The 25,611-nt window shown below is 35.1% G+C and overlaps 1 protein-coding gene across 2 annotated transcripts in view; it reads right to left on the minus strand.

Moving 5' to 3' along the window:
* Positions 1–398: 398 nt before the first annotated feature.
* The window catches only part of TBC1D22A (TBC1 domain family member 22A), a 150,293-nt gene continuing 125,080 nt past the window's right edge, over positions 399–25,611 (minus strand). For both annotated transcript variants that reach the window (XM_071552574.1, XM_071552573.1), the window contains one exon: positions 399–3,611. In XM_071552574.1, the coding sequence (XP_071408675.1) occupies positions 3,483–3,611 (129 nt within the window). In that variant the 3' untranslated portion in view covers positions 399–3,482. The remainder of the gene's footprint in view (positions 3,612–25,611) is intronic.

Raw genomic sequence — 25,611 nt, forward strand, 5'->3', positions numbered from 1 at the left:
AGTTTCCTCTTCTCCTGCACCTCCAGAGCTGTATAGAATTCTGTACCTCTTCTGTTTATTTTGCCCTGATTTGCTCCACCTTCTTTTCAGTTTAATTCTGTTGCGGTGTCAAATTTATCTTCATCTGATTTTTGTAGAAAATGCTCAGGACTCTGTTCAAACATGGTAGTTGGAGAGACATACCCTTGGAAATTGCTTGTATTATTGACTTGCAAAACCTACAAGATACACAGGCACAGAATTTTAAAAATGTAACTGAGAACTGAGGTTCTGTTAATGCATTTACTGTTGTGATAAAAGCTTTTAAGACTGTAAAACAAAAACACACCAAAGCCATGCTTTGATGTAGTGTACAATGTGCTTGTTGAAAGCAATAAACAAAAGCTTTCCACTCCATATAGCATTTCATAAATAGGTGTTTATTTCCTCATCTTCCATCAGTTTTACAGTTTTAACCAGTGCCTCAGTGGTAGTATTTGTCAGAAGCATACAATGGAACTTCAGATACTTCTATTCCGTAGCTCTGAAGTTAAAAACAAATTAACAGGCCTTGCACCAAAAAACAATGCAACTAATTTCTTATAACATATTACAGAGTTACATAAGATTTCAGCTTACATTTCTATCCTACTCCATATACTGTATTTACAGTTAACTAATTTATTTACATTTTTCAAATTCTTTAGTCATAAATCTTTTTATATTGTACATTCTAGTTTAAATTTTTATTATAGAAATTATTTAACACGCATTTTAGACACTGCAATTTCAATATTTCACATGAGTTATAGGAAATTACTGCCTGGTTTTACTAGTGATGTGTCAAGATGCCTCCTTCATAAGAAAATACATATTACAAAGGAATTTTACAATATTCAGAATCTTGAATTTTGAAAAACATAAGTACCTTGGATGTAATAATGATAATGTTATTTCCTTTTCTATGCAATATTTTGTTTGGAATGATATTTTTCCTGAGATGCAAAATTGTTAAGTGTAAGGTGTGGGTTTTTTAATAAAAATTTGAAATTTTACATAAATGTTGGCCTTATATTTACTGAAAACTACTCCTACTTATATAGACATATAAATGCTATTTATATATCTATATCATGTTTTCCAGAAAAGTCTATATCTACATAAATAAACATTGCTATTATATTAGGAAACGTCCCACTATCCTTAAAAAACAATGTGCTCAAGTACAATATTCAACTTCTGACACAGACACAATAGTAAATGTGACCTCTAATGGCAATACTTTCTTCCAAGGGAAGTAAGAGGTACCTGTTGAATTTGGAAGACATGGCAGACAACTTATGTGGACCCAATGTAGGAAATTTTATATATCCAATCCCAAAAACATTATGCAGGAGCATCTGACACAGCAGACAACTTTGGGTCAACTTTCCATGTTACATGTAACTACCTAAATAACGTCTTAATAGAAAAAGGTTAATTATAGAAAACCCTTACAACATTTAGTGCTGTGTGTCTTCTCTCATTATAATAATATGCAGTTCTATTAACAAATGATTGTAGATACTAAGTTGAAAGCAAATGGTCATAATTTTCATGTTTCTTTTATTCTGTTATTGGTAGGTACTGTTAGGCACAATATGACATTCTTTGTAAACATAAAGATAAATTTTCATACATTAGACCATGAACTGAAGTTATAGAAAACAATATACAGATATTTAAAAGCACAGATCCACTACATGCTCCAGGTACAAATGGAGGCCTGACTTAGTATCCATTGCAACTAGAATTCCCAGCTGACACCACTGGAAAAGAAATGCATCCTAGTCACCAAACATGCTTGCTTCTGAAAGAATTCATTTTTTCACTTCTAACAAAATTTTCATATATTTTTAAAATATAGGTCTCATAATCCCATTGGTAAAAATGTATTTTACTTTATTTACCCTGAAACACCTAATTTTTATAAAGTCAGTGTAAAGAACTAAGGCCCCTAAAGCAAGTAATGTAACTAAAACATTTAGAAAGCTTTCTTCAAAATATGTATCTACATATTTTTAAGAAGTTGAAAATAATATTCCAATAAAAAGTCATAACAGAAAATCTCTTGAAGGTTTTTTATTTCCCAAACTTAAAAGTGCACTACATTTTTGTGCAACACTGTGCAACTCAAGAACCAAACTGAGGAATAAGTCTGAAATTCTAGTATATTGCTTATTGCACCTCTCACCATTAATGACCAGTATGTGTATAGTAGGCACAAAATAATATGAGTTATTTACAGCCAACAGAGTAAAATCAGAATTCTTACCAGAAAATATTTCTTGAAAAAAAACAGTGCACTTAAATTATGTACGTTTTAAGAAACTACTCAGTATCCCATGGTTATATGAAGAAACATTAATTTTAGTCCATAAACTCATAGAGGATTTTTATTCTGCTAATGATCCACAAGTTATCTCAGTATTAGTTACTGTTACTGTTACTGGGAACTAGCTTCTCGCTTTCTTTGAATAATCAGGAAAACAAGGCATTAAATTATTTAACAAATAAGCTTTGGAAAGATATATTCATTTTCCTTTTCTAACATGCTAGAAATGGAGAATAAGGCAACAACTGAGATAAAAATATATCTTACTTTGTAAACCAAGCTTTTTAATACATTTCTTAAAAGTGAACTTTCATGCTGAAAAATTGAAAGGCTTGAAAGAAAAACATAAATTACTTTGACAAGACCATGCTTTCTATTTAATTCAATATTTTTAAACACTCCAAAATGTATTGAGAGGGATTTATTTTATTGTTATAGATGTCTTTAGCTTTAAGTAACTTCTTTGTAAGGCTAAAAAGCTTCTATAGCATCATTGAAGACTGATTACTGTTTAGAAAAATTCCACCAATTTCCATTGCATGCTTCTATATTCTTATATTATTGAAGTATTCTAACCTAATTCCATGGAAAACCAACACATGGTGTGCTAATATCAGTGTCTTCTGAGTTATAAGCAGACCTCAAAACACAGGCCTTGCTGTCTCATATGGTCTTTATGACCAAGAAAAGTTCTCTTCTTCTACTCAAAGTAAGTAACTTTTACTGACCAAAACTGGCTGATAAAATCATGGTAGGTGACACTGAAGTAATGACAAAATCATTCCATAAGTTAAGTCTCAGGTACACAGAAAAATTGCTCGACATAAATTAGACAGACTGGAATTCTCCTATTTAGAGAAGGATAAAAAAAGAAGGAAATTATGTGATAAATAATACTTCTGAACTCATTTTTAATGCTGAGCAAAAAAAATTCACTTTTAAGTGCATTCAGTGCTCAATATCCTGCTTTGTCCATTTCTTTGGTATTCTGTTCTCGTTCTGCAAATTCTAACAGAATTTTAATGGTCATCTTCAAACGAAAGAGTAATATGCTGAAAGCACAACCAGAACAACAGATGCCTTAATACTGCAGAACATGATGGATCTAATGATTTCTCTCTTTTTATATTCATTTCTTGTAATGATTGGGGGCATCTGCAAATGCAAATTTTAGTCTGTAGGCCTCTGCTAGGAGTACACTGATGTCTTCATTTCCCCATCGTCCTGTGGGCAAATTCTGTAAAAATATCAGTAATTCCTAGAAGAGAAAAAAAAAAAGGAAATAAATATGTTTTTTTTTTCAAAGAGCAGTGTAATAGCAATTTATTACTTATACAATGATTATTAATAAGCAATCACTCATACAGCACCTCTGTATCTCAAACAAACCTGAGACACCAATAGGTTTAGTGATTTTCCTGTAACTTTTACAGAGATACAAGCTGTTTAACCCTTCAGTTCAGAAACCTGCTATTAGTCGCAGCTAAATTATGGTTATTTGCCAGATTTGTGGAGTTTTTTGTGGGTTTTTGTTCGTTTGTTTGTTTGCTTTTGAGAAAAATAATCTACCTGTGTTGTTGCCTATCCAAATTACTGTTGTTATGCTCGAGGGCACGGAGTTATACAATCGGATTCATTTTCAAAACCATGGATGTTTGCAAAGTCTGAGACTCCCTCACACTGATGCAAAGATAAGCTACTTCTCTATTTATACATGCAAAATTATGTAATAAATTATTACTTCAGTCAGTTGCAGTAAACTTCCATCTCAATTCTTAGCCCTGGTTTCCCACTCTTGGCTGGTTTCTTGTCACAAGATATTTCCTATGGGTCAGTTTTAAGTCTCTCTTGTATTATGTTTAGGCAAAATTCACTTCCAAGCAGCCTAGGCCCAGAAACAGAGGTAATAAGGAGCTAACTGGGACAGTGCCTGTATGTTTGGTTCTGATGAGCATACACCAAAATCCAGCATGATTCACAGCAGCCCAAAGCCTCACATCCTCAGGATACGCCTAAACCTGTCAGCTCTGAGAGGATTCTGTGGAGGATCAGCTACCACAAATTCTCTCCTGAATTTATGCAATTCACAATTTTTATACGGCTCATAATTTGACCAAACTCAGGAAGTTAGTTTGTCTTTAAAATGATGACCCCAAAGGTCACAAACTCTCCAATGTGATGCAAAGGCCATGCTAGGCCAAATTTGAAGTTCATGTTTTAAACTTTGCATAGAACAGCTCAACTGAAGAACTCCTGTCTCATGCTTTTAATTGTTTTGATAAGCTGTGGCAAAGCAGCAAAAGGGAGGTTATGGACGAGTCAAAACAAAATGAATGAGGATTTTTATAATGGAAGGTATAAAGCAATCTTAAGAATAAGTGCAGTTGTTAAGCCTGCTTGTGTGTTCTAGGTGCTCTGTTTTTGTGGAAAAAACACAGACAATTTGTGCACATTTGTAAACATGCATATATATTTATGAGGATATGCAAATGTATATTTATACATGAATATGTTCATTAAGATTTATTCTCAAGATCAGAAACAAGTAAGCAGGAATGCAATTAAAACCCCAGCCATTATATTGCTATAAATCAGAATCCTCCAGTATCATGTATAAGTACCCAGGGAAATTATTCTTCTTCATAACAGTCTTATTTTCCTTGTTCCCTCTTCTCCCTCCTCTGCACCTGCTTTCACAGAAGATGGCTGCAGGAGCCCTTAGCAAGGATTCAGTGATTTTAGGAAAGAGAGAGGAGCAGAAATTAACATAAAATGATTCTTTTGTGTTTGTGAGAAAATTATTTTGAATTCATCTATTTCATGGTCTTGCTATACTGGTTCTTGTAATATGAAAAGAGAAAGGATAGAAGTTGAGCAGCATTATGTATTTAATTATGAATAATAAGTAGCAAAAAAACAGTTAGCATGAGAATGTCTCTATTACACTTGAGAGAACACATTTTTAATAAAGTATTGTATAACTGTCAAAATTCTGCTCCTTTTTTAATTATTTCTATGTACTTATTTGACAATTCTGCTGATAACTGTAATTAATAAATTAGCAGTGCAGAGCAGGAAAGTTTTATGGAGGGATGATGTCTACCTCCATGAAAACTCTTCTTTTACAAAAGTAATTTTCAAGCAGCTCTAAGACACAAGAGTTTCATTCAGTGAGCTTTGTGAAATTACCTCTTTTACTGTTTTGGTTTTCCTTTGGCTACTAGTCAAATAAATTTGGCCCAAGCCAATCCTCCAGCCACTGGAGAACCCTGAGCATTCTACCAGCCCTCAGCGCTGGTACTTGGTGGAACATCACCTCACTGGAGACACAACCCCACCTGTCTGCACAGAAGGTACTACTAAAGCCACTCAACAGCTACTGAAGGAAAGCTGAACTGTTTGAGAATGAGGTTAGAATGCAGGAGCCTGCATTGCTACACTGATTGTTTCTCTGGCAATTGTAGATGTTTTTCAAACTAGCAAATGTTCCTACACTGGTGCAACACAGATAATTCTTGTAGATGAATGATTCCTGTTGATAATTCTGTTTTGACTTTAAGGCGATCACACTGGATGGATATGCATATCAAAAACATATTACAAAAATATAGCTTATTTTCTTAAAACGGTCTACATAGCAGTCACTTTTGAGATCATCTGATTGCTCCATGAGTAAAAAACAAGTAAAATAACAGTCAGTCATATTAATTTTGTCATATTTACTTCTCCAAAGCACTGAAGGTACATTATCTTACAGAACAAACCATGTTTGCTAAAATAAGCTCACAATTGTAAAGGTTTGTTTGGAAAGGGCCCATGGAAAAACACATAAACCACATGATATTTCTCCTAAGAGACTTAACACAACAGCAGGAGAAATCAGGTGCTTCAAGATGAAACCTGAAACCATTTCAACCTCACGCTCCTCACCGAACATGCATAGCTTCAATATGCATACTATATGAAATTTAGTATGCAGCTCAAATCTGAAACAGGACTCTTAGTGATGAACTAGTTTAATATTTCTACCACTAATTTAAATTTAGTAATAATGTTCATCAGAATTGAGTATATAAGTAAACAGCAGAGTAATCCATTGACTGTACGAGTCCGTTTCTGTTTGAGTGGGCATTTTGCCACTGTTACCAAGACCAAAGTATAAGACTGACATTGAGTAGTGAATATGTGCTGCAAATCCAAGTGAAGCAACTGGCCAAAGACACTCTACTTGTGTGATTGTCTAAAGATAAAGCTTATCTTCCTGTGATCTGCTACAGAGTTCCAAAACTAGCTCAAATAGAAATAAAACTTAAATCTTGTTAAAAATAAAGCTTGGCAAAAACCATACTCTAGATTTTTTTTGTAAGAAAACTTCATTCTCTGTAACTACTAAAGAAAATCATGCTGAATTTATTGCTGTCTATGGAGCATTCTTTGGGGAAAAAAACCAACCCTACCACAAACAAACGAAAAGCACCAAACAGTCTTCAGATTTGAAGAAATGTTCAGACATACACTATTTAATATGTACAGCACCACATGACAAGTTTGTCTAAAACTGCTCAATTCAGCATTTTACAGTTGAAAAGAGCAAAGATTACTAGTACTGATTTATTTTTAATTATTAGTCTTATTTTTCTCCAACAGATAAAGCAGGAACTACTAGATTGCATGTGCAAAAAATGTATCCCTGTTAACTGCTAAAATTAATTTTTCTTATCCACATCAGAATTAAAATACGAGACAGTCTTTGAAATATGATGATCATCAATATGTGAATCAATATTTACCATTAAAAACTCATTGGTGATAAACTGCCTGGTCTATTTCAGAACAAGAAAACTGAGTCTGAAAAGCAGTATTTGTAAAATACTCCTGCAAGAATTTTATTTTCTTCTTAATTTAAATGATATTGTGATACCACCTGGCTGAGGAATCAGGGCAGCCAGTAGCTCATCATCAAAGCCAGGGTTTCCAAAATCCCAGTCCAATGTTTGTTTATATTTTGGCTGTACCAACAAAAAATATGCTCAAAATTATATCCTTTGCATTTGGCAGATAGAGTGCCCTGGTTTCTTGGACACTTACTAAGCAGAATAGCCATATTAATCTCTTCAACTAGGGCACAGCTGCATGGCCCAGCCTGCCAGCACAACTTCAGCTCAGTCTGTACATGGCATTTGCCCTCTCATGCCACACCATGGAAAGGCATCTCCAACCTCCCTCCCTCCTTGCCAGCCAAGCAGTAGCAGATTTCCCCCTGACTGGGGAAGTCACAGGTGTGTGAGGTACGTAAAACCAGCAGGTAATTCCTCAGCTGTGGCACAACTTTGCTAAATTAAAACAACCAACAAAGCAACCAACACAATCACCCCACTCCCACTTTCAAACCCTGTTTACTTTTACCTCTGCTAAAACTTGAAGAAAAATGAGAGTATTTTCAAAGTGGCAAGAACCTGAACACTGTAGAGAATGGGAGAACAGTCTGATGACCTTCTTGCCTCAGTTCTGACTGACCATGTCTGCTCTGAACCATCACAAGTCCCTGTGTGCAGGAGAAACAGCTGGGCAAAGAGCAGAGGAGGATTAAGGTACCATTCATATCTGCTCTGCCCCCCATCAAGCACAAGAAAAAGCGAAGACATTTTAAGCACAGTGTAACTGACACAGTTCGGGGACTGCAGCTGATGTTATAGCAGGAGTGTGAGAAAACTGGGATTTTTGAGCAGGAAGAAGAGAAAGCTAAGGCAGGATCTAAGAGCAGTTCTCCACTACATACAGTGAGGGTCAGAAACAAGAAAGAGGGGCCAAGAGGCAGTAGTACCAAGTTGAAGCTAACTTGTCATAAGGAAAAATATCCTTCACAGTGAGGGTGCTTGAGCAGCTTGCCAGGGAAAAAGAGAATCTGTTCACTGGGATCTTCACAGCTTGCCTGGGCAAGCCCGTGAACAGGCTGCTCGAGCTCTGATGCCTGCCTGGCTTGCAGCAGCAGGTTGCACTGTGGACCTCCCTTCCACATTGAAATTTTCCAGGTTCTTATTTTTTTAAAGGACATGGGCTTAGTTAGAAAAGAAGTCCAAAAGCACAACAAAAACCACTGAACATTTACTCATTTGGATCACTTCAAGAAAAAGTAAAAGTATATTTCCTAACAGGTTTGTCTTTGTTATTTGGAATTATAGAAGATAGCAGGCTGGTGTAACAGACTTGCTGAGTTAGTCTATGAATAAATTAAAAATCCATACATCAAACTGACTTTTTAGTATGGCAAAGGATCTGAATGTAAACTACATACTCTGCTTTGTAAAAGATTTCTGGTTCATGTTGATGTATTTAAACCACAATTCTGAAATAATTCTTCAGCACATTTGATATTCAACATTTTTGTTACTAAACAAAAACCTCCTCTTTTATAGAATTTCACTCACTGTATTTCCACTACTTTAAGTGCATTTGGATTTACATGATACTTTACCTATTTGTAACACACTAAAATATGCTAAAACACTTTATATTATGTATAGCACGCTCATCTATAAAGTAGATGATAAAGTATTTTTCAACACTTAAAAGGAGATTGAATGTAGAAGAAGCAACTGAATGTAATTTTAAAGTAAATGTACTTTCAAAATGTTATTTTCCTTCAATAATTAATATGTATTCTAGAACTATACTATTCACCACGTGTAGTCAAGGCAAGACAGTGGTACACATGCTGGAAGTGCTGTAGCATAGAAGCACCTTCAGACATATCAAAAGTAGAAGTATGAAGTCTATGTTTTAAACACCACAACAGTAAGATCTAGGAGCCATACTGCCTGTTAAACGGCTCTTATCAGATACAAAATTATTCTTCAGAGAAAAAAATGTTATTCCTCAAGATCCAATACACATACCTGAACGAAAATACCAGATGACCAGACAGACAGCTCAAAAAGATGACTTCCAAAGCTCTTATTAAGCAATATGTTCCTTAGTTTCCTCTAAAAACAAAAAGGTCATGGGCTGCTCCTTGCAAACTAAATCAAAACTGAATGCTAATACAACTTCACAAATTACCTTTTAATGATTATTACAAAGTTATCAGCCTCTTTTTCCTTACTGAGATTGTAACCCAGTGAAATCTCAGGATATTAAAACAGTCTTTAAAAACCCCAAACCCAGAAGCAAAGAAAGAAAATTTTGTCAAGTTTTGAAATCTGGTTCATTAGCAAATCTTCTTACAGTACGAAGTCTGCTATAATCCCTTTAATCAATAAAGTTTTTAGCATAAGATTGGGCAATAATACCAGTTACTGGTAGTTGCTATGCTATTTACTGTCACCCCTACTCTGACTCCCTATGTGGATCTTGAAAGAAGGAACATCAAAACCAATAACAAAACAGATAACATGTTGATAGTTAATAAAATACAAAAATCGTATTCTGATGAGAAGAGCATGAAGGTATCTTCTATGATAATCAAAGCAATATATTTACTTGGAAAACTCAGTTCAGACTTCTTGTCTGTGTGAATTATTGTCACAGTTCAATTGCAGGTTTGGGGTTTTTGTTAATAGAAGATACTTAACAGAAGATAAAAACCAGTAATAGTGTTTTTATTTCTAGATCACATAAAACGGCAATAACTAAAGTTAAAATCAAACTTGAACATACGGAGGACATTAATAGAGTTAGTTTTTAATGTCTAAACTGAGAACTGGTCTACTAATTTAACAAATAAAGGCAGTCCTAAAATGCAGTACTTTTCTATGAGAGTTGTTAATCCTTCCTGCTGCTAACTGCAGTGTAATTATGCTCATAGTACTTCTGGTCTACCACAGCTCTATTTTGTACTAATAGACAGAACTTTCAATCTCACTAAATTCTACGAACATAAACTTCTCAATATTATGCTTTAGGACTACATATAAGTAAATGAAAGCTAAATTAAATTTCTATATAATCTTCCATTATTTCTTAAGGAAATGCTAAAAACTGTATTTTTAGCAAGGGCTGTATCTGTTACACATTATGCACACTGAAAAATTTATGCTGGCAATTTGATTAAATAGGTCCTTTATGAGTTATTTATACTTTCAAAAGTTGTGCTTGAAATTCTAGAACTTTAGCACTTACTTTTAAAGAAGTAATGAGGTGAAATTCTACTAAAATTTATTTAGAGTACTTATTGGGACAAGCTAAGGAGAAAACCAATTAGTGTAAGAGAAAAAAGCCCATTTATCTTTTTAGAAAATAGAGAAATAAACCATATGTACGCATACAAAAAATTCTAGATATTTTTTATGATTTTATGGGAAATTGCATAATATTGTGCCAAAGATGGACAGTGCTGGACAATGATTTAAATATTTTTTGCAACCAGATGTAACCACTATACAGGCAAAAGAAATCCTTATCATAGGAATTATTTCATTCTGTTATTATTTCCTTCACAACATACTTTTTCACCTGATTCTATCTGGGATTGTCAAGTATGAAAGGAAAGGGTTGGATGGATGGCTAGGGCCAAGAGGGCATCTCCTCCATGGCCTCGGTCCCTTTCCTGCATTATGAAGCTGACAGACAGATTTGCCAGAGCTACAGTGTGGCGTAGACCCTGTAAGAACTGCAGTGACCATGCTGGTAACGTCCTGTGCCTTGTTAAACTCTCATCCTCTTCCCAGGTATTTAGGGATGTTGGATACCTGCTGCTTCGGGATTCAGTCAAGCTCAGTCCAAATCCTCCCCCTTCAGCCTATTATCAAAACACGAACAACTGCACTGGCTGGGGACACAAAAGCACAGGCCCAGCGCACTCAAGACCTCAGTTGACCTTGTTCAGCTGCCTTAGAGCTGCTTTTCCCTTCTCTCTGCCCCTCACTGTTGATTCCATAGTGCACTAAATGAATAGGGCTCCAGCTCTGAGACAAGTTCTCTTTTCTTTCTTGAGTGCTGCGTCAATAAAAAAACCTCCAACCCAAATATTTGCTGAAATAGTGTAACATTAGACTTCCTAAATTCAATGCTAAATTTCAGTTTTTTCTTGTACATTCCTTTATCGTGCGTTACTTAAATTATGCATCTAGAATTTCTTGAAAGGGTTACTAATTATTGCAATCAGTCTTACACATTTTAAATTTGACCTTTCTCTCGTGTACCGTGATTTTTCAACCAGTAGACCACAACATGCAGAACTCAGAACAGTAGGAAACTAACTACAGAGAAAACATGTTATTCAGAATTCTAGCTAGACTAGTTGCATCTTAAAATGAATATTTAAAAAAATCTAATAGTTTATAGGTTAATTTCTTTTGCTACCAGCTTCCATTCAGCAGTTCAAGGGCATAGTGATTCTCAGCAACTACATATTTTTTATCCTTTGATTCATATATATATATTCTTCAATTCAAATATACATTTTCATTTCAACTGATCAATCTCCCATTAATCTTATGAAAACAAAAAGTATGCTATTCTTATAATTAATTTCATATTCCTAATAAGAACTTCATAGAAACACACCTAAACTTCCTGAAAATGAAAGCTTATGGAAAGGTGATGGTCTTATAATTTTCCTTTCATGTTTTTCTTTTCATCACTACTGAAGAAGATTCCTGGACTCAGCATACTAAACCAGGAATTAAAAGTCTTGTTTCATCCAGTATGAATCTCTTATACAAGTCATTAACAACCTTAATTGCTAATCATAAAATATGTGGTTCTAAAGGACTATGCCAGAGACACTGTGCTCACTTAGCTGAAGAGAAGATTTACATCTTCATTTACAAGGATATGAAAATACATAAATTAGTATGATTAAAAAGTACATTATAAGACCACATCTTAGCTGGCATTGTAGGTACTCTTAGGTCCTTGGTCTCTAATGTAAACAAAATCAAACATACAAGTAATCTCCATCCCTAAAACAGGAAACAAATTTGCATGCTAGATCTTTTTCTTAACTAAACTTACTAACTACATGCTATTATCTCAGGTTTATAAGACAAGGTTAAGGACTTAAAATCAAAGTAAACATTGCCACCTAAAAGATTCTGTTCAAAAACAAACATCTTATTTTCGTAATACCTTTATGCTTAATTGCCTCAAAATACTTCAAAATTACACGCACATGAATTAGAAGTTAAGGTACTGATATGGAATATTTAATAAGAAAGAAGAGGAAGTCATCATCTTCCAGAAGTACCCACATCAGGAAATTTCAAGGACAAGAACAGGCTTGAAGGAGAACAGATTGAGAGGAGTCCTGGGAATAAAGACTCGGGGGTGTTTATAGACAAAAAGTAGCAATGCGCGCTCACAGCTGTCCTAGTTCAGCAGTGGGAACCAGTTTATCATTGTGTGGGTGTGACCAATGCTGTGAATTCTCCACCCTCTGTATCATTTCTCATGAACTGTTAATAGTGGACCATTTGCAGCAGCTGCCCAGGGCACACCTGACCACTCAGGATGTAAGCTGGGTATTAAAGAAGCCTGTGAGATAAGAGCTGTGATTAGGCCTTAATTTTAGTAGGCCCAGATAGTATTACGTAGATTAGACGGGACAAGCATCACCTGACTTAATCAACTAAAGAGATATTTCATATCATTTGACATCAAATCAAGTATAACAGCAGGGGTAGGAGGTGCCTAGTCCTCTTTTTCTTCATGGCTGAGGTGCGAGGTGGACATGCTGTGCTATTCCAAGATTAGGCCTTGCTGCCACTCACTGCTACTTTCACACTTGTTTTTGGTTCAGGAAAGTAAACATCTTATTGTTGATTTTTTTTTCCTCTCTTGCTGAGTACCTCTTGGGAGGTGTCTTTTGGGGTGTTTTTGTGGGTCTGGGTGGTGAAATCTGTATTGGGTGGGCAACTCAGTGGGGTTGTTGTTTCTTTTCACATTCATATATATATATATATATATATATGTGTGTGTGTGTGTGTTATATCGTATTCTGTTTTTAATTTTCTCTCTTCTATGTAAATATAAAAGCTTGACACTTTAAGTGTTAGTTTTAGGGTTTTTTCCCCCCTCTCCCTCAGGGTTGTGGGGGGCTCTGACTTTGTGGTTGGCACTTGGCATTTTGCCAGGTCAGCCTTCAACATCCAATTGCTACAGCTCAGAGTAGAATGACTCTGAACCACTCTGATTATAATTTTTGCCATATTGTTTTAAGCACTATGGCTATATTGATAGTATTCGGAGACACGTTTTCTTATGCACCAAAATATGAATCATAACAAGTAAATAATAAAAAAAGCCCAAGTGTATCACTTGCCACTAGTAATTCTGTGCAAAACACAACGGATAAAGGAAAACGGCTGCAAATATCCAGAGCATAAAAAACTCATGAAGATCAGTTGTCATTCTATCAAAAGAAAATACAAACAAAACACATCCACAGATAGAATGTACTTTAACAATTAAGACTGCAGCTATAATGAAAGAATTTAACTTCTGAAATGACTTGTCAATGAGTAAAGCATTATATTTTATCTATTTTCTTCTGTAGTAAAGCAAGATCAAAATATTTGTACAGCAGATGCCAAGATAAAATTTACAATTCTGCCTCTCCATAAAGTCCATATGCTACCCACTCTCCTTGGTTTGGTTTTCCTGGCTGTAGTCTGGCAATGCATTTTCAATGGAACAATTTCTACAGCTACAAATTCACACAGTTTATTTCTTTATGTATAATGACTTAGATTTTAACACTGTGGTAAGAATAGTTAAAAGCTCAGGAAAAAAAATAAAGAAGAAAGAAAATTATAAAATACCAATTGAATATAATGAACCACAAGGACAAGAACATACAAAAAATTTATGTATTTCAGACTTAAACTAATTAGTATGTTTTGACAAAAAGGTATTTCACACTGTTAAATATTCTGAGTAAAATCTTGTTTTAGGAAAAACATTTATTAAGGATGGCTGATGTAAAATTGCCTGTGTATATAAATTAAGTCTAGGCAGTTAAATGCCTCCCTGATGCCCGATCCCGTTCGATCTCTGAAGCCAAGCAGGGTCAGCCCCGGTTAGTACTTGGATGGCAAATCCCCTGGCAATACCAGGGGCTATAGGTTCTAGTCCTGAGGACTTCCCTGTCACCGCCCAAGCTCGCTCAGCCGTGGCAGATGAACCTGAGGAGTTAAAGGGTGGTGCCAGTTCTGCACACGCTGTGCCTCACCTAAAAAACCCACTGTGCAGGCTCCAAGGACACACCCATGTGGGGAGAGCCCTTCCCAAATCTTCACTCACAAAGCCTCGCCATGCATACATATAAGTTAAGTAGTACCATCTGAGATATGAAGCTTTTACAGCCAGTAAACAGATTACAATGCAGTGGCGACTTAAATTAGTGTATTTTTAGAAGTAAAACGAGTAGTTCTGGACACAATTCAAATGGAATATTGTCAGTATCCTAGGGATATAGGACTGAACAAGGCCATTTTCATTACATTGCTCCATCACCACCATATGAAGCCATATATTGGTATTTTGTTCTGAAACATAAACAACAACCAATCCCCACTTGCCATGTCAAATCTCATAAAGCTTTTGTGCACATGTAACAGACCTAAGGACAATAATAGAGAGAACCAAAGGCAGTGAAAGAGAAGAGCCAAATCACCTTCACGAAAATAGCACAGTTAAAGGAAAGGACAGATAAAGAACCTGCCCAGTCTTAGGTCTCTACATTCACCAGGAATCTGACAACCGAAAATTTCCAAGTTAACCAGAGAAGCCTCACAAAAATCAATAAGCAGTAATCCAAAAATTCCTTAATCTTTGAGGATAATGTCCCTGCTCACTGTTCATTGGTGACCACAGTACATAGTTACAGGAGCACAAGACAAGGGGTCATCCAAGCTGCACAAATTTTCCCAATCTACCATAACAACAACATCCCCACAAATTTCTATTTGTTCCTTGACGCCTTAAGAGAAAAAATATATGATATAGAATGTTTCCATCGGAGAGAAATTCCAAAAGTGCATCCATAGACAATCAGACTGAAGCATCAATTCAAATTAACACAATATAATTCAATTGCACACTATACGCTAAAGAATGAAAATAGTCTAAAACATAATAAACGCCATGCAAGGAAGATGATGAACAATTGCGCTTAAGACATCTTTTAATTCGTTTGGGGACAACAAAAAACCCAAAGCGGATCAATCTTACTGTATCACACAGTAACATAAATTTATCAAGCTTTGTCGGAAAATATATACTGCTCTTTACCTCCTGATATTTGACATAGAAAGTGCTTTACTTTATCTACTGCTTTATAAATCAAAGTGAAATATTTTATATACTTTTGATCTTTCACCAAAATTATGTTATGATTTAAATCTTTCCCCCCATTAAAAAGTAATACAAGTGCATTCTAGGAGATAATCATATTCCCTCTCAAGCTTTGCTTCACAAGGTTAAATAAGCAACATCCTTTTAGTACTCTATTCTAGGACCAGTTTTTCATTTCCCAGTCTACTGCTGTTAAACACAATTCTAAAAAAATAACACAAAACTCAAACACACAATTCTCATGCAAGTCCCAGAGAGATGCAATTTTTCAAAAGCATACAGACAAAGAATATATTATTGGGACCACAGAAAAAAAGAACTCTAAACAAAAGCCCTAAGGTACACACAAATATCCTAAGGCCCTGGACTTCTAAGACAATTAAAATACTATCACATTTTCTTTATATTATTTAATTGCCTTTCTTCCATATCTCTACACTGACAAAAAGAGAAACCTACAACTAAACTCTGGCCAGCCAGAATTTGAGATCAAATTTCTATATAAGATGATAAATGCCTCGACGTTCATGGAAAATAAGAGTTTTCAAACCAGCAGCTTAACGCAGGGTTTATTCTTTGCTTATCCATGAAAGAACAGCCTCCAGACACAAACACGAGTGAACTAAATGTCTTTTCAGTACCATGGGTGACAATGGACTAGGTTAATCTTTTCTGACTGCTCATTCTTAAGATTTCCAAGATCAAAGTCCTAAAAGCACTTAAGTCATGAGTACCTCTTGTTGGCAATCCTGGCTCACACATAAACAAGTTTACACGGTAAAACTTCCAAAGAATCTGCACGTTGAAAGCAGTGCCCTCTGTCAGCGGATCAATACCCAAAAGAGCACACTGGCAGAAGAACACTGACAATTGCACAGCTCCAGATCAGTCATCAAAGATTAAGCATGTCAAAGTCCTTAATTTCCTCACTACGTAAGGACAAGTATTACTAAAGCCAGAGAATATCAAGATGGAGAGAGAAATACTGTTTTCATAACAATGATTTTAGAATGTGACAATTAGTATGGTGTAAACTAAATATGAATAATACTTTGCAGTATTTCTCCCTGCTGTTGGGTTCTTACACCCACTTGGTGTAGTAGAAATTTGAATTACATTAAGAAAAGGTTTGTGGCCTTAAGAAATTCAGCGAAAAGCCTCAAAAAATCTGTCTGAAGTGGTTATCCAAAGAATCAAAACCACACAGAAACTAAATGGGCTTTAAGGACAACATTATACCCAAATTCATTTTCTTTGGAGAACTGGACTTTTTACAAGATTACTTCTTTTATAAAGCCACACCTTGTGAATAAAATGCCAGTTTTGTTTAAATAAATAAACATGACCAAAAAGCATTTAAGGGTTTGGCCAAAACTGTACTAACAGCTCTAATGGATAAACACTTCAGTGATGCATTATGTGCTTTAATGTAAGTGTCTGATGGGCTGGTTACCAACACCTTTGACATCCCTCGCCAATTCTTTAGCAGGCAGATGAGAGGAAGAATTCCTGTATTTATCTCAATAATCTCCTAGAAAGAAAACTAGAGCACAGTTTGGGAGATGTAGTCTTTCCTCACAGAAAAGAGTAAAGATGTCAACTTTATGAAATATAACTTTCAGAGCTATATTACTGCTGGCAATTTTGGTTCCCTTTAACAGGCTTGCCTGTGAGCTGGCAATTACGAAGCAGCTCCATGCTCTGTCATCTTTCCTCAGGGGTGGCAATAGTTAGGAACGGATGTGGAAGAGAACAACAGCTATTAAGGATTTCAAATGTCCCTGTGTGCTTAGTTTCCCAAGCTGTGCTATTAAAGACTTCAGATGCCTCTGTTTAACCTGCTGACCTATGTAGATCAGCACCTGAAACTAAGCACGATGTGTAAGACTTGTAAGGAAAAGAAAATAACAAAGCTTTAGTGAATCAGCTCCTGAGGACTGAATGCAACCATTGCTATTTGCTCAGGTAACAGCAAGCAAATGCTACTACAAAGACAACGAATTAGGATGGGATAAATGGGAACTCTTACTATATTTGCAAAGGATGTCTAATGCAAAAAGCAGAGCAACTGAGCTGTCATGTGCAAAGATTTTCACTCTTTATGGCAGCTGAAAGAGCTAACTAGGAGGCTACAACAGTAATAGGAAATCTGCTATGACAATATTTCTGGAAAAATTTTAAATCTGATTTGTTTATAAGTAAATGAAAAAACAATAGACATTTCAGTTCTTAGTTTTACTGTCTTGCAGTTGTAATGAGACAATTTGTTGTAACACAGCAAAATCTACATGCACCAGCATTTAGGAAACCATAGGAGAGAACAGAAAACTGAAAGAAAGAAAATTAATCTTCCTACACCTATTCGTCTCAAAGAAGGGCATATGTCACTTCATCCTATTACTCAACTCATAATCCAAAAGCCTCTAGTTTTTCTTTGTTCTCTTATCAGTACTTTTGATTGAGTTTGGTTGTCAAGCGTTCAGGCTCCTGTGATTTTAGTCTTCTCCAGGGTTACACACTGATAAGGCCAATAATTGACATTGTTATGCAGCAGTCTCTGCTGAAGAAATAAACATGGAAAGAAAACAGTTTTCTTTGTAGAGAGATGTCTTCAGTGACAGCTGTGAATTACTAGCTAAATGGAAACCCTGCCAGTGCATTTAGTTTAGCAGGTCACTTAAATTGCTCAGGAGGAATAAGAGTTCTTTCTTTGTTCACAAAAATCCTTTTATATAGAAATGGAGAAAATGCTGAGATCCCTTTGTGGTATTTACTGAAAATAAATAAAAACATTTGGTGATGAGAGAAAAATGCCTTACAGGAATCAAAAAAGTGCTTTTTCTAGAAACTTACAGGACAATAAAATCAGATTTTCATAGTGTGGAAGATGTGATTTATAACTTGGATAGTAACTGCAGCTGTGTGAAGTACAATCCATAACGCAAGGCTTACGGGAAATCTCTCCAGATTACATACATCGGCATCACATCCTTCCCCTCCCTTAGCAGGACTCAGACCAAACAAAACTCTTAACAACATGTGCAGACTAGGGGGGACCCCAATTTTGCCATGTGTTCGTTCCTTCCAGCCTGCAAAACACACTGATGGATCCCTAAGGAGTATACTCCCAGCATCCTTAGAGCTGTAAAGCTCCAAACAAAATATATATACATTTCTTTTTCCTTCATATAGGCTTCCATGACAAGGAAGGACACAACTTATAGGCAGAACAAAATGAACTTGCTGCTAGAATTCAATTACGTTATGGAGAAAAAGCAGCAAGTACTCAACAACTATTGAACCCTTTTTAAAACAAAATAGTGCTTTTCCTCTGCAACTAGGCTTAACAGAGAACCACAATTTTAGATATCTTTTACCACAGCAATATGTTTCTTAGCTGGTAAGGATAACTAAAAATTACTAGATATCAAAATGTTTAGGAGGTATTTGTGTGAAGGCAAAAATGTTATGCATGCTTTAGCATGATGATTGTTATTTCAAAATGATACTCTAAAGCCAATTAATTATCTAATTGTTTCAACAACTGTGAGAGCTTCAGATACTATACATGATAGCAGCCATGTATGTCAATGGGAGTATTATTTGCCAGATACACAACAAAAATTTCAGGCTGGTTCCTAGAGATGATACTGCCAGGAAAGATCGTTACTTATCCTGGTCTGATCTCTTGTGTGAATCATAGGAACTAAATCTAAACTTTTTCTTTTTTTAAATTCCAGTAAAAACATCAATTTGAAATTTTTAGGAGCTGCAGAAATTAATTACTTACTTTGTTGGTGTCTTGGGATTTCTTTAATATCAAATTTCTCAAGATTAATCAATTCATCTATTGATTTCTTTTAGACAAATTAAATATTTCTAACACTTCAGTCATCCTCTCTGAGCCCTCTCTTTGTCTTTGACTTAAGACACCAAACTGGATGCAACATTGCCAAAAAAAGAAAACTACCAAAAGGCAAAACAAGCTCTTAGGTTCATTAATTCAAGGATCCAATCACTTTGAGGTGTCACAGTATCATTCTGGGAGCTCATATCAAGAGAACTGTCAGCGTTGCCTACCCCATGGATCTCTTTAAGAGAGACACATCCCAGGGTAGTCTCGCAATCCAGAGGCATGATCTATTCTACTTTTTCTTTATTTGCAAAAATTTTCATTTGACTGTATCAAAATACGGCTTGCCTGAAGAGGCCAACTGAACAAGTGATTCAAGATTTGTTTATGTAACTGCTCTTTCCACTTTGTCAGAATGGTAAATCTGTGTCATCCACAGATTTCATTACCCACTGTTATTTTAGTGGAAATGCTGAATAGCATTATGCCAATTACTGACTCCCACAGACGCTCATTAGACACTCTTAAACAGAACTAACAAAAAAAAGTATTTCTTTAGTCTTTCTGGTAGGACATCGTGTTATGTTTTTGTTGATACTGCTAAATGCTATTTAAATGTAAAGCAAAAAATAGACTACAGTATGAAATTATTATTTTCCACACTTGAATCTACCGGTGTCGGTTCCCTTTTCAAAAACAGAAATGAAGCTGTTAGGAATGACCTGGAGGAGAAGAAAAAATTTCATACACTCTTAACTGATGGTAAGAAAATTGGGTAAGTAAATAGAATAATAATTATTAGGGAGATACTAAATAAAGCTGATAGAATTTAATACTTACAACTAAAACTGTGTCTTTACTTCCTTCATGAACATACTTATTTATCTCGGTGTCTTTGGAGATAGATAAAAATTGTCACAGATACAGGTAGCACTTGCATATTACAAGACAGCTACTAAAATCCCCAGAGGAAAATTAACATAGAGCTATTTTTGCAGACAATATTAATAACTCTTATTACTATTGTTAGCTCAACACACCGTGGTCACTGGAAAACCACAGTCTCTACAGTATTATCCTCTGATATGTTGGAGCTTCCCTATTTATAGCCTTTTAGAAAAGCTTGAACAGGCTACCCACAAAGAGAACAAGTCCATTAATAGGAAGAGTTCTGATACAGGGGTAGATATATCTTAACAAAAATTATTCGAATATTCCAAATCTGCACAGGGGCAAAAATATATATCCAAGACTATCCAAATAGCTAAATATATCCAAAGTAAGTTCAACTGAATTTCTTTCTGAAAACCAAACACAAATAAAGGTAATAAAATGACAATTTTTTTCATTATAGTTTCACATTCATGACCTACAGTGTATCACTTATTGGTGAGTGATCCTGGTGCCACAAGGGAAATGATAACACGCTCAGCAAGACTGAGATAGGACTGAAGGTGAAATAACATCCTTGCAGCCCCACTGAAGCATAAAGCCAGGCTACACACAACAACTGGAACCACTCCAATCTTACCTCATTTACTTTCTAACATTCTGTTGAGATAGCAAAGTTGCAGTAAGGATTTGGAAAGCCCCAACAGTCCACTACTGGCTCATGCTGTTAAATCATGCTGTTACTACATTATGTTTATTCTGCCATCACACTGCTTTATGATGGGAGACTTCATTATGGTCAGAGCCAAAGCAGATGATGAACTACATGTTAAGAGCAAACAACAGTTGCTTGCCTGCATTAAAATATATAAAGTTTATATAGATCAGGTGGAATTGATTCTAGTGATAAAAAACCATTACAAGTTTCAGATATAGTCACGCAGAACCCTATTTCAATGGTTAGACAAACATACAGGAATGTTTTGCTAAATGAAAGATTTAGCTGTTAATTACATGAGAACAGCAGTTACACTGGGACTACAACAACAGTTTTTATTTTTCTTTGATCCAAAGTGTATATATTTAGCCATGTGTATTCTTCATATCTTCAGGAATACTCTGGTTTGGATTTTTCTAGTGCTTCTTACAGTGCATCTTTAGCAACTCTATTTACCACCTATAATCAAATTATTTGAATAAAATTTCTGGGAACCTGAACATCAGGAAACCCCTCTACCTTACTGACAAGATGTTATCTGAAAAGCCAAATTTGGAAAGCATTAAACAAATACTGTCTATTCATCACATGAAGAAACATCCAAACAAAATCGCCATCTTTCAACTTTGATCAAGTCTTCAAATAAATTCAGTCATTTCACTGGAGTATAATTTCGAGTACTGAGTTTCTTTTGCTCAGTATTTTGACTTTAGTTGCTTGAAATAAACTGGAGTATTTTTTCAATTTTGTGATGTCCACTGGTTTACTTAACATATTTTCAGATAATTTCATTTTTCCATGAGTAAAATCTATATTCATTCTGTGTCTAATTCTCTCCCCATTAAGGCTGTAGAAATGGGCATTATAAAATAAATGTGAAAACATCTTCCATGTTTCCAGTACTAGTCATTTTCTCTTGGTCAACTTTCTCAATTTTGTTGATATTCACTACATAACTTTTAGCTGAATTAGTTTCAGCATAATTTGTTGACACATTGACAGTCTGACACTGCTTTTCTACAGCAAATGTCCTCTATTATGTAGATATTTTTATCCTAAAGCTCAAATTGTTAAGGCAGGCAACTTTACTGAAGTAAAAATATGATAATTCTGCAATTAAGAGAAACTCAATGTTTCCTCTGAGCAAGAAGTAATTATGATGAAACCATTCAAGATACAGCACAACTTTAATGTTGCAAAAATGAAATCTGGACTGAGAAGAGCATCCAGTAGAATTTACAAGAATCAAAATCCCCTTCAGTGCCAAGAAGTGTACTGCTGTATCAGGTGAAAATTCAAACATCATGGAAAGTTACACATTATGAGCTGTTTCAATGCACAAATTATAGTGGGAATGTATATAGATGAACCCATTAAAAAGTACCATCTTTTTTTTTTTTTTTTTTTTTTTGTTAAACCAGATAGCATAGACAGCCTTTTCTGGTTTGGATGTTTGGTTTCTGTGGTGTTGTAGTTTGGTTTTTTTTTTTCTTTGGTTTGGTTGTTTTGGGTTTCTTTGGGTTTTCTTTTCGGTTGGTTGGTTGTTTCTTTTAAAATGAAGGGAGATTCAATACCTTTGATATTTTGCCAGACCAAACATTGCTGGCAATAATTTTATTTGCTGTTGGTAGAAACCCTTATCTGGCTTTGCTACTCACTTATGATTAGCAAAGAACAGCATGTCCAGAATGAAACAGCACTTTTTAAAAACATGAATGATATAAGAATATGGATGTAAAAATCTCAGCTCAGCTTTTTCATCTAGTTTTCTGCCAGGACTTTATTACAAAGTATTAACAATGATATGTGTAAGCCTTAACTATAAAACAGAAAAACTAAAACCTTCCCATCCTGGTAAAATGCTCTGCAAATTAGACTTGAATTGCTTTGTATATTTGCAAAACATGTTTTGTTTTGAAGCCTATTTACTAAACTTATATTCTATTGATTCTCAATGCACCCAAGTGAATATGTTGTGAAAAGAAGTATGACTGTATTTATGTAACAGCAGCATGCTTTTGGATCCCTGAGGTCCTACTCCAAATATTCAAAAGGCTATGCCTTTTTCTTCCTCTGAGATCAATATAACTCTTCGGCACCAGCATTTACTAAAAATGCTGATTTGGATTTGCCAGGTAATTCAACTGAAGCCAAAATCAAACTAGTATTATTATTCTTAAAGCCACCCAAAGACCTAGAGGGTTATCAAGAAACTACTTTATAGATAAGCAAACAAAAATCAGTTGGTATTCTTACATCTTTCCCAAACACTTATTAAGACAAGCAATATTCATCACACCATATACTGTTCATCTCATTCTTTTTTCTAGAATAAGCAGAATAGAATTCTGTTTCAATTTTGACATACATCATGATTTTTAGATGCAAACACAACCACTTAATCTAAATGTAATTAGAAAATTGTGCCAAAACCATAAAGGTTTAGTGGAAGTTATTTATATGAACTTACTGAAAAAAGACCAGATTTGTTAGAGACTGCCGAGAGTCCTCTGTCCCTAAATAGCTCTTCGTATCTCACTCTCTTTCAAAGAGTTGAAGGGGGGAAGCTTCATTTTTCCCTACAGATTTATGATTTCTAGGATAACATAATAAATATGGATTTGTTGTGCTGTTTGCACATGAGGAGCGTTAATGGTGTGTGTCGTTCAGAATACTACAGATTTGCTAGAGCATTTTGCCCTGTATCTTCCATAGTTGAATATAACAAGCCCGTGGATCCTCTATATCATGGAAAAAAATTGTACTAGGAATTTTGTGTTGTTCACTTTTTTTTTTAAATCCCAACCTATAATCACCCTGTTAAATATTCTGATAATGTGGAGAAACATTAAAAACATATGAGTGCCATCAGCTGGAACAGCACATCTACAGTTCTGTTTGAAAAACCCAAATGAACACTAAAATATGTAATCCACATTATAAACAGAGTTGTGAAATTATTTTCTGATCTTGCAATGTCCAAATACCACTGAAGTACTTACACTAGAAAAGCACTAGAACAATCCAAACCACAGTGTTCCTGAAGACATAAAGAATACACATGGCTAAATACAGACTCTTTGAATCAAAGAAAAATAAGAACTTCTGTTACAGTCTGAATATAACTGCTGCCCTCATGTGATTAACAGCTAAATCTTTCATTTGGCAAAATATGCCTGCATGCTTGTATAATCACTGAAATAGGGTTCTGTGTGCCTATATCTGAAACTTGTAATGGTTCTTTATCACTAGAATGAATTTCACCTGATATACATTTTAATGCAGGCAAGCAAGCATGAAACCCCAAGTACTGCTCCTCAGCTCAGGAAAAAGTTGTTATCCATTATTAAATATCTTATGTGTGAATGCTTTAGGACCCCATCAGAATATCTGGACCCAAAAATTAAAGTTTCTGTAAGACTGTTCACAAAGAAACCTCCTTTAAAACAACAATGATTACACTACATTCAGTCCAGGCCAGTCTCATTCATCCAGAAGTTACATCTGCTATTCATTTTTATTACTACATCTGGGCCTCTTTATTGGGTGGCAGCTCATCCTGCAAGGACAACTCTCAACAAAACCAATCACAGAAGGGACATAAAGCCCTATTAAAAATTTTCCTGCAATTAAAACACCAACACTAATGAAAAAAGGCACTTAATCTAGCACAAATTTAACCAAGCAATCTCCATTAAAAAATTGAGAACTAATTCCTTGGGCAAATAGGAAAAGCTGACCAATTACAGCATAAGTTTAATGGATTCAATCTAATCGACATTTAAAATATGCAATTTTCAGGGAGTATAATGAAATAAACATATTTGTAAACTGCAGAACTTTGCAATATGCAACACTTGGTAGGCAGCTTTGCAAGATAAAAGAGTTAGGATCCTAGAGTTTATATGATACCCAGAATTCCAGACAGAAATTACTACTATGTCATTGTTACTGGAATGATCTCTGAAGCTCTAAATTCAGGTAATTCTCCATATCCTCTCTTTTGTAAATCTTTCTATTTCTTTCTTCAAGAGACTCTCATTCTGAAGAGACTGGCCCCTTGGTAAGGGACCAAGTGATATGTTGGCAATACCCTTTTTTAGGTTGTTCTGCCAATTAGTCACTATGCAAAATGGGTAGTAATTTAAACGTTTACAACCAATCAATTATTGGCCAGAACATACAGAACATCTAGTATGATTTTACAGAGTAACTATAAGTAAAATAAAAATGCATTCTAGGGTTCACTCAGTTACGGTAAAAGGATAAAATTCAGTACTAACCAAGAGTTAAAGTTATCTTCTTATTACCACCATACGGATGAAAAGCCCAAACAAATTGTGTTCAACTCTGTAACACTAACTTCCTTTCACTCAAGTAATAAGAATAGAGTTGCACATAAAGGCAAGGGCTTGGGATTCTCTCAAGAGTCAAATAACTCTGTCCTGAAGAAGGAAAGCTTGTTAAAGAAGCAGATACTTTTTCCATGAAAACATTCAGAAT

Source organism: Pithys albifrons, chromosome 3 (genome assembly GCF_047495875.1).
Source record: "Pithys albifrons albifrons isolate INPA30051 chromosome 3, PitAlb_v1, whole genome shotgun sequence".
Taxonomy (NCBI): Eukaryota; Metazoa; Chordata; class Aves; order Passeriformes; family Thamnophilidae; genus Pithys; species Pithys albifrons.